Source organism: Ictalurus furcatus, chromosome 28, assembly GCF_023375685.1.
Source record: "Ictalurus furcatus strain D&B chromosome 28, Billie_1.0, whole genome shotgun sequence".
Taxonomy (NCBI): Eukaryota; Metazoa; Chordata; class Actinopteri; order Siluriformes; family Ictaluridae; genus Ictalurus; species Ictalurus furcatus.
Genome location: NC_071282.1, coordinates 2,029,106 through 2,040,558, shown reverse-complemented (window position 1 = coordinate 2,040,558; position 11,453 = coordinate 2,029,106). Strand labels below are relative to the sequence as shown.

Here is an 11,453-nt window from a genome sequence, read left to right as displayed (position 1 = left end):
AAGATGACTTGCTAGTGTGTTTACGAGTGTGAGTGAGTTGGTACGTCGTGTTTCGTGGCTCGAGTGGTGTAGCAGTCTGAGAGTCTGTCAATCAAGCGTGATGATTAGAATATTAGACCACGCCCCCTGGGACAACTCTCACTCAAGATCAGTGAGTTTGGCTGCTGTTTGAGCTGTTTCGTTGTTCTTTTTCTGAAACGCTTGCATTTTAAGCGGCATACAGTTTGTTACTTCGATGACAACAATAGCAACGACTTTATCGTGAGTAGATCTTGAGGCAAAAAAAAAACAACAAAAAAAAACACGAACAACGCATGACCCCTTTCGACTTCCATAGTGTGTGTGAACGGAGAAATCGCCAAACTGTCCTTCACTCAATATACAGGACCGCAACTGGGCTAATGGATTGCAAGCTTTAATGTTAAAAAAAAGGAAAGAAAGGAATAATATATCTATATAATTGATGCTATTTATTTATTTGTTTTTTTGTTCTTAACTAAACAAACTTGTATATTAAAGATAAAAGAGTTTTTTTTTTTTTTACAGACTTTGCGTAGCCTTCTGCAGAAAACAAAAAATACCAAGGCATGTTAATGACGCATTATTAGAATGGCTAGACTGTGTCCTGGGCTGTTTTTCTTTCTTTTCTTTTTAAAACAAAGGGACTTTATTTTCCTTTTTGCACCCTGTTCATGTACTCCGAAGCATGCTGAGAGGAAAACTATAGCACCAATGCAGATATGGGATTGTGGGACCTGTGTTGAATATGGCTCTGGTATTGCAGCAATAATACATATTATATTACGAATAAGAAACTATAAGAAAAAAAATAAAATAAATAAATATATAATGAATATATGTGAAAACAAATAAAATAAATAAATTCCCTCCATTTTGATGATGCATGCATGTGTGCGTATGTGTGTATGGTGTCAAGACATCACGCCTACACCGAGTTTATCATCGAATATCGTTACTTATAGATTAGTTTGTAAGTGCACAAAGTATTTGCCCCCTCTGCAACACCCATCGATGGAAACGACCGTCACAAGACCACTATTCAGCAGTCCTGCTTTCCAGCTGGCGATGTCAAAACGCGGGGAAAGATAATCATATGCAGACTTTGTCTATGCAGGTACTCCTTATTTAGATTATGCAAATTGCCTACACATGCACTGACACCTCCAAGGTTGGCAGATTTGACTTAAGATGATTAAGAAAACGTTAAGAGCACCACCTTTTAACGTGAAAAAAATGCAGTATGGAAAACGCGGACCGAAGACGGAAATAGTGTTTTTTTTTTTTTTTTTTTTTTTTTTTTTTTTAGTAACACAAAAAGCAAGAGACAGTTGAAAAATTTCACATAAAAAAGACTAATGTATGAATGCGAAGATGGCGAGCGTTGAAATAAACCTTGGAGTCTAGTATATCACCAGTGTATTGCTTTATGAATAGTCCAAGTTGTAATCATCACATTAATCACCGGTTTAATTGAACAACAAGGCTTCCACGCTCGTTATTCAGCAGCGTATAGAAGTCTCGCCGATGATTTGATTTGATTCATTTACTTAATAAAAAAAAAAAAAAAGGAAAAACCACAAAAAGAGTCAAATATCTCCACAGAGTCTCAGTCTCAGGTACTGCCATTCCTTTTGGGACATTTTGTCCTCATCAAGATACACACTCTTCAACTGAAGAAAACATAAATACAAATAAATGAAGCACTTTCTCTCTACCTGTCACACACACACACACACACACACACACACACACTTTCCCAAAATGGCCGCCAGCTTTGATTAGCACTGACCTCAGCGCTAATCACTACTCACTGTCAGGCTTCTTCTTTCTGCTGGCTGCTTTGAAGCATGCCAGCTTTTGTGTGTGTGTGTGTGTGTGTGTGTGTGTGTGTGTGTTATATTCTCCCCGAGGGCGATGAGAAAAGCACACATATTGTGACTCTCTGAGAGAAAAGGTCATGTTGTGATTAATGTCATAATGATTTAGTGCTTGGTTTCAATGTTATTAGGATTCCTCCAGAATAATAGACTACTAAAGTACTAATATAGACAGAAAGTTCTGAAATGATTAATGTCCACGTTGGAAAAAAAAATCCAGTACGGATTTATCCAGGTCGCTGAGTATTTTACGATATACAACAATATTCAGTGTGGTGTTATGGGATTTCTTTGTGAATGACTGTATATAAAGGTAAATATGTCAATTGTAATTCATAAATAATCGGTTTCCGATAAGTGTTTTCCCGCAGAGCTTTTGTTCAGCATTTATGGAAGGAGTCTCCAGTGTCAGAACGTCGTAACAATCCGAGGTAAAGACGTAACTTCAGGACAGAGGTGTTTTCGCTTTGTGGTTTCTCGGTAACATGACAAGCTACGTTTTATTTTGTCTTATTAAATTGAAGAAACTGGTGAGGGAATGAATGTTTATAGCTGCTATAACGTAAGTGAGAACTGTTTGAATGTTCACGGATGTCTGTCGGTCCCCGTGAAGGAGGCGTGGCTTCTGTGTCTGTCGGTCCCCGTGAAGGAGGCGTGGCTTCTGTGTCTGTCAGTCCCCGTGAAGGAGGCGTGGCTTCTGTGTCTGTCGGTCCCCGTGAAGGAGTTGTGGCTTCTGTGTCTGTCGGTCCCCGTGAAGGAGGCGTGGCTTCTGTGTCTGTCGGTCCCCGTGAAGGAGGCGTGGCTTCTGTGTCTGTCGGTCCCCGTGAAGGAGGTGTGGCTTCTGTGTCTGTCGGTCCCCGTGAAAGAGGCGTGGCTTCTGTGTCTGTCGGTCCCCGTGAAGGAGGCGTGGCTTCTGTGCCTGTCGGTCCCAGTGAAGGAGGAGTGTGCTTTTCAGCTTTTCCGTCATACTGTCTTGTTGATTTTCCCTATGTTCTCCAGAATTTGGTCACCCCCAGTGTCCCCGCCCACCAGCCAGCTCTGCCCTATCATACACCAGCTAACAACTTGGGGAAAAATAAAAATTATTCATAATGATCCATAATGAAATCCTGGTGTGACCTTTACTTAATTGATAACGAACAGTTCCTTCTGCTGTTGTCAAACAAACAGCCGCAGCTTGTTTACCCAAGGAAACTCGTCTCAGAGCTCAATGTGCATCTTCACCTGAGATTTCAAAAACAGTGACGTGACCATCTGTAAGATGTTGAATGACGAGGGGAAGTTGACAAGGCTGTGTCAAGTACAGTATTGGAACCGAGCCCTGGGTTCTCTCAGTATTTATCGCGCCAGACTTGTACGTCGGCGCAGGATGAGGCCGAGCTCAGCGAACACCATGGCTACTGTTACTGTGGAGATGCCTTCTGGCCCAAACCCACTCTAATTTTACCTGCTGCAGTGATGTATTATAATGTCTGTGGTGTGTGTGTGAGAGAGAGACAGAGAGAGAGAGAGAGAGAGAGAGAGTGGTTTCTCTACTAGCGATCTGATTCGATTGATATAATCACCTGCAATTCGTCGAAGAGACTTATGATGCCTAAAATTGCTCACCTCACTTCAGAAGCGAATACTAGTACTTCAACAACAGCTGAGAAAATACACGTCAGCACTCTCGTCCACCCCCGAACCCCTCCCCCCGAACACATCTGGAGTTCAAACCTGATCTCACATGGCAGGAACATCAGCCGACCGATGGCCTGGTTTAACATTAGCTGTAATTAGCCACATCGTTTAAAACAATAAATCACGACTCCTGACGAATCCCTGAGAAATCCCTGCCTCCGCGTTCAGCTCTATGTGATCACGCTCAGCCCACAATACAGCCGCGTACCATTTTAGCTACAACATAAAAAAAAAAAAAAACCCACAACAAATCTATTTCTGTTCCGCGCGGGTCAGGGATCGGCAGGATTTATGTTGACGATTCTGACTGTATTATTCAGAGGGCAGCACTGATACTGCATGATGAACACACACCCACACACACACCGCTTCAATTATTAACCTCTGCAGAGTGGCAGAAGGAGCGAGAGAGAGAGCGAGAGAGAGCGAGACAGAGAGAAATACAGTGTAATGCTAGTGATGTGAAATGAAACTCTCAGGGCGAATATAACCGTCTGGTTATTTTTCAAACGTTTACAACAAATAAAAACCATTTTTTCCCCCCGCAGGTTGGTTCCTGTGTTTATTTGATTTATAAGGGAAAGTACAAACACATAGATACTGTATTGCCCTTTAAGGAATTTGTTTAACGTTCTCAAATCTGTTCTTGAAAAATACTGGAAGTTGATCGTTACGTTCCGTAAACGCACGAACATGCGAGATCGTTCCGTGACGCGGTATTCTTCAGGTAAACATGCCTCTGTGTTTAAAATGTTTCCCATGACTCTATGGTCATGTGTGTCGCTTGGGGGTGTGGGTTCTTTTTTTTTCTGTGAAATGGTAGTAGTTAGATATGTCTCCAATTTGTCCAAGGACTAATCGCAGGAAGGAGCTATAGCTGTTAACACACACACACACACACACACACACACACACATATATATATATATATATATATGATGGATTGAGTATGATTAAGATTTGTGTAGCTGATTGTCCTTATTGCTAACGTTATTGCATGTGTGAACAGGCATAAATCACACACACACACACACACACACACACACAGCAACATGTTCACAAGGAAGTCGTTAACAATCGATATTCCACAATTCTTATGCAGTGTGCTTGTAGCTGCATTGTGAGTCATTGCATTGTACGTGTGTGTGTGTGTGTGTGTGTGCGCGCGTGTGTGTGTGTGTGCGTGTGTGTGTGTGATTAACACGCAGCACTGCAGCATGTTAACATGAAGCATAATGAGACTTCAGTCACACTATGATGAATGTGGTTACACTGTGTGTGTGTGTGTGTGTGTGTGTGTGTGTGTGTGTGTGGTTAGTGAACGCTGCACTGCAGCACAGCTCTGCTCTCTGATGTTCGGGCTACACCAGGACAGAATGCTTTGCAGTAAGATGTGGAAAGAGCTCTCTGTGTGTGTGTGTGTGTGTGTAATTCTTGAGGAATGACCATAGAAAAGTGCAGTGTGGGCAGAAATCATCTGCAAGAGATTTACTCCATCCTTCCCCTCTCCCACACTACACACTATACTCTCAAGGCTGATTTACACTCGCCGCTAACGATGCGTGAGCGTTCACAAGATGGCTGCTGCGTGTTCACCTGTGTTCACCTGTTCCAGGTTTCCCCTTGATAAGTCTGATTATTTATGTCCTGTTGTTTCTGTTCCACACTGTAAGGTTTTATCATGCATTCATTTTTACTTTAAGTCCAAGCTGTCGAAGTTTCTGATGATGGATTGTCCTAGGTTAATGTTGTCTGCCTGTGTTTTGACCCCCACCACGCCACGGACCTTGGCGATGATATTCGGATTCGCTGCAATAAATCTAATGCTGAATTTATGCACTCGCATCCTGCCTCTAGCTGCACCATACGTTTAGGGCTACGAGGGAGATACAGGGCCTCGGAGCGAGCTGACTTCACGTTTCAGACTTACACACCAGACATCCCATAATTCAGCTGTGTTTCAACTGTCCCGACTTATCCATACTACAGATAAGAACGAGTTTCACTACACACCTGAGCCATCAGTCATGCCTTTTCAGGCTACTGTCATTCAAAGGCAGTTAGAGAGAGAGAGTGTGTGTCTGTGTGTCTGTAGGAGGGGGAGTGAGGAGACATAAGGAATAACCTACTGAGGAACTGCAATGCAGAGACACAGAATGAGAGAGAGAGAGAGAGAGAGAGAGAGAGAGAGAGAGAGAGAGAGAGAGAGAGAGAGCCTGGATGCTATTACTTTGATCAATGTAATTCATTCAGTAATGCCAAACACACACACACACACACACACACACACATGCCCCTTCAAACCACCTTTGCCTTAGTGACTGCTAGTGACTCCTTGATTCTCTCTCTCTCACACACACACATTCATTCCCAGACCGTCTGATTTATGTATCGGCTTCTAGGGATCACTAGCTCACTTGCTTTCTTCCCTACTTTTCATTAAACTCAGAGTCTGAAATCATACGTCATTAATACACACCCAGTTTCTGATTGGCCAGCTGTGCTATACATCTGTATTTTTCTATATGCCATACTCTTACAGTACACACTAAGTTTTAACACTACTCACTATACTCTTACACCACTCACTATACTCTTACACCACTCACTATTACACTACACACTATACTCTTACACCACTCACTATACTCTTACACCACTCACTATTACACTACACACTATACTTTTACACTACTCACTATTACACTACTGACTATACTCTTACACCACTCACTATACTCTTACACCACTCACTATTACACTACACACTATACTTTTACACTACTCACTATTACACTACTGACTATACTCTTACACTACTCACTATTACAACACTCACTATACTCTTACACTACTCACTATACTCCTACACTACACACTATACTCTTTCACCACTCACTATACTCTTACACCACTCACTATACTCCTACACTGCTCACTATACTCTTACACCACTCACTATACTCCTACACTACACACTATACTCTTTCACTACACAGTATACTCCTACACTACACACTATACTCCTACACTACACACTATACTCTTTCACTACACAGTATACTCCTACACTACACACTATACTCCTACACTACACACTATACTCTTTCACTACACAGTATACTCCTACACTACACACTATACTCTTACACCACTCACTATACTCCTACACTACACACTATACTCTTACACTACTCACTATACTCCTACACTGCTCACTATACTCTTACACCACTCACTCTACTCCTACACTACTCACTATACTCTTACACCACTCACTATACTCCTACACTACACACTATACTCTTACACTACTCACTATACTCCTACACTACACACTATACTCTTTCACCACTCACTATACTCCTACACTACTCACTATACTCTTACACTACTCACCCTACTCTTACTTTACACACTATACAATTTACACCAGCTTTTCATGGCTGCAGCACAGTCAGGATTGAGAGTTTGTAGATTTTTCATTTGATGACCTTTAGTGGTAACGTGTGATAGCGTTGCAGTGCATCAGTGCTGACAGAATGAGCATCCTGATGTCCCTCAAAGACATCCCTTCAAGATGAAGCCCACGAGCATGACATCATCAGTGACAGATCAGAGGACGTTCTCTTCCAATTCTGCCTGAATGTCTCCATCCTGCCCCCTGGTGGTCTGTATAATAACTGCACATCTGCAGAACAGAGACATGGAGCCACACATTAGGTGTTGTAGCGCACAAATCACTTTAGCAGGATGCTCCACATGTTGGAGAGGCTCCAAGCTGGAGTGTGAAGAGAAGACAGTGGGGTTTCAGACACTTCAGCATGCTATCAGCTACACACGCTAACACACTGACATATGGTCAAGGACATGTCCGGCATGAGTCAAACCGGGGCAGGCACTGAAGAACAGATCGTTATATAGCTAAAATGCACTTGAAAATCAATCTGAGTATTATTTTTTCTTTTGTTTATTTTTTTTATTATTATGGATCACTATACTCACACCATACTCTTAGACTACACACTATACTCTCACACTACACACTATACTCTTACACTACACACTATATTCTTACACTACTCACTATACTCTTACACTACTCACTATACTCTTACACTACACACTATACTCTTACACTACACACTATATTCTTACACTACTCACTATACTCTTACACTACTCACTATACACTTACACTACTCACTATACTCTTACACTACTCACTATACTCTTACACTACACACTATACTCTTACACTACTCACTATACTCTTACACTACACACTACACTCTTACACCACTCAATATACTCCTACACTACTCACTATACTCTTACACCACTCACTATACTCCTACACTACTCACTATACTCTTTCACTACACACTATACACTTACACTACTCACTATACTTTTACATTACTCACTATACAATTACACTACTCACTATACTCTTACATTACTCACTATACACTTACACTACTCACTATACTCTTACACTACTCACTATACTCTTACACTACTCACTATATTCTTACACTACTCACTATACTCTTACACTACTCACTATACTCTTACACTACTCACTATATTCTTACACTACTCACTATACTCTTACACTACTCACTATACTCTTACACTACTCACTATATTCTTACACTACTCACTATACTCTTACACTACTCACTATACTCTCACACTATACACTATACTTTTTCACTACACACTATACACTTACACTACACACTATATTCTTACACTACACACTATACTCCTACACCACACACTATACTCCTACACTACACACTATACTCTCACACTACACACTATACTCTTACATTACACACTATATTCTTACACTACACACTATAATATTTCACTGCACACTATACTTTTTTACTGCAAACTACAAGGCTACACAGTGTACGATTGCACCACACACTATACTGTTACACTACAGGCTATACTCTTTCACTACAAACTATACAATTACACCACACACTATACTTTTACACTCCACAATAAACTCTTACGCTACTTACTGCCACACACTCTACTCTTACACAACGCCACTCTATAATTGTACACTACATGAGAACGTGAGAGGGGCACGGCCCAGATTTGTATTCGGTTACAGTCTCCTCAGAGCATTATTGACACAGCTGGAATTCCAGCGTATAAAAGGTTTCTGTTGCTGCAGTCTTAAATGGTGCGTTATTTCCTCCACGTTATACAATTCCCTTCAGTGCTGACTCATACGTTGGAACAGTAGGCTTTAACCGGTTTACAATTATACCTTTAAAGGCTTTTGTGAGAAGAATCTGGAGCAGATATACCTGTCAATGACCTGAAGATTTTACATTAGTGCTTCTTTAGGGATTTGTATGTTAAAAGCAGAATCAGAAATATCAACCCAGTATTTACAATCCTTCATCTTTATTTGGGATGGGATGGGGGGAAATATTAAAATATGTCCAAATGCCTCACAATATACCATCTACCAATATACCCTCAACCTCATCTGTGAAGACAACACCCTATTTCTCTAGAAAATATGTCAATTGCAATTAAGGCGTTCGAGGGAAACAGAATGTTTTCTTTGTCTGTTGTGCAAGCAAAGCACTTCTGGTCAAACCAGTTTATACATGATGTGCTTGTCAAAACTTGACCATTATTGGAAATTCTAGAAATTCTACACAATACAGTATGTTTGAGCTCAAAACCTCTCTTGTTTTAATGAAGGGTGGAAATAATTGTGGGGTTAATTGCAGTTAGACAAACAAACAATAAATAAATAAATGCATAACTAAATTAAAATAAAAAAACGTAATTATTGATAACATATTAATAATATGCAAATAAGTAACATTCTATTTTTATTTATTGATTGTTTGTGTTTGTTTACACAAAGGAACAACTAATTGAATATGCCAAATCTTCACTAACCCTAATAGAGATAACATTAGTGTGTGTTTTCTATTTGAAGTACAGGATGTACTGTAACAAAATCCCCAAACAAACCAGTCTGGAACTGTCCGCACTGCGCATGCGCGTCACACGCCGCCCTCGGGAATCTGCTCCCTTTATTATTGGTGGCTTTGGGAATTTCCCAGGAAATCCCCTACCCTGGCAGCAGGCTGATTATATTCCCCACCTGTATTTCGTCAAGTCACGCCCTCCTACCCTACGATTGGCTATGCTCACTGTCTACAAGAAAGATTTCCAGCAAGTCTGTAGCAGCGCCGTTCTGTAGGAGAAGGCGAGGCCGTGTTAGCCAATCACAGACAGGGAGGCGGGACTTCTTGCAATACGAGTAGGGAAAAAATAGTGCAGCCAGCCAAAGCTAAAGTGGCCTCTTCTGGAAAAATACTGGAGTGGACGCGAGCGGTCCGGTTTGTCTGGGTGTAAACTCGGGTTTCGGGCTTTGAAAAATGATCCGGTCATGGAGGGTGGAGCTGTAGGCCGAGCTGGAGATGATTTGAGACGGAATATGTTTAGAAAGAAGCTCCTAAAATGAGCAGCGACAGCTAAGTTTACTTCGCGAGTTTAGCTAGCTCGTACTAGCTAGCTGACGTTAGGAGAGTTTTGTAGATTAGCTGGTTCTGATAAACCTGACCTGTAAATGGAGTGGATTCATCCAGATCTGTCACAAAATCTGAAAAGTGATGCTGGGAAACATAGCCCGGGACCGGGACTCGGTGTTGGAACGAAATATGGCTTCCCGGGTTTGGGCTCGGATAAGCTGCCGGAGGACTGGTGCGACAGCGGCCTGGATTCACTCATCAGCAACGAGTTTATCAGCATGGACGGCTCCGACCCGGTCCAGATCACCGCGGAACCGTCAGACCCTCCAGATCCCTGGAGCTCAGTCCGCTGCGGTGTGACTTCGGACGGGACCGAGACCGAGAGGCTGGACTCCGCCATCGGGGATTCGATCAACGACGAGACGGTGAAGAGTTTGTCTGAGCGCATCGGTACCGTGATCCTGAGCGAACCGACCGGTACACTGACACATCGTCCCGGACCGGAAGTGGAGGATCGACGGAGAGAGGAGATCTTCAACATGCTCAGCTTCATATCAGAGGACGGAGACACGTGAGTACCGGAAACCTGGTCATGCTGAGCCGGACCAGAGGACTTTAACAGAAATTTAACAGAAACACAACCTGGTAAATGTTTGGTTTTATTATTTCGGATTTTGTGGAATCGAGGGGAACGCCAGCACAAACACCACCCCAAACACTACCACTAACACCATCAACACCACCCCAAACGCTACCACTAACACCATCAACACCACCCCAAACGCTACCACTAACACCATCAACACCACCCCAAACGCTACCACTAACACCATCAACACCACCCCAAACGCTACCTACATTACCATCAACACCACCATCATTACCAATAACACTACCTACATTACCACCAACATTACCAATAACACTATCACTAACACTACCTACATTACCATCAACACCACCCCAAACGCTACCACTAACACCATCAACACCACCCCAAACGCTACCACTAACACCATCAACACCACGCCAAACACTACCACTAACACCATCAACACCATCCCAAACACTACCATCATTACCACCAACATTACCAATAACAACACCACTAACAGCAGCAGTACCACTAACACTACCTACATTACCACCATCATTACCATCAACACCACCACTACCACCACCATTACCACTAACAAAAACACCTCTACCAACACCAACAGCTGTACAGAAAATACACAGAAAGGTGAGGGGAGGTGAGGGGAGGTGAGGGGAGGTGAGGGGAGGTGAGGGGGGGTGAAAAAGGAGCAAATGTTAGCTGAAGTAAAAAAAAAATGGAAACAACACATGAGAG

The 11,453-nt window shown here is 42.2% G+C and overlaps 1 protein-coding gene across 1 annotated transcript in view; it reads left to right on the top strand.

The window, feature by feature from the left end:
* Positions 1–9,856: 9,856 nt before the first annotated feature.
* nfkbib (nuclear factor of kappa light polypeptide gene enhancer in B-cells inhibitor, beta) overlaps positions 9,857–11,453 on the top strand; it is a 5,488-nt gene continuing 3,891 nt past the window's right edge. The window contains exon 1 of the mRNA XM_053617523.1: positions 9,857–10,673. Within this exon, the coding sequence (XP_053473498.1) occupies positions 10,201–10,673 (473 nt within the window). The 5' untranslated portion in view covers positions 9,857–10,200. The remainder of the gene's footprint in view (positions 10,674–11,453) is intronic.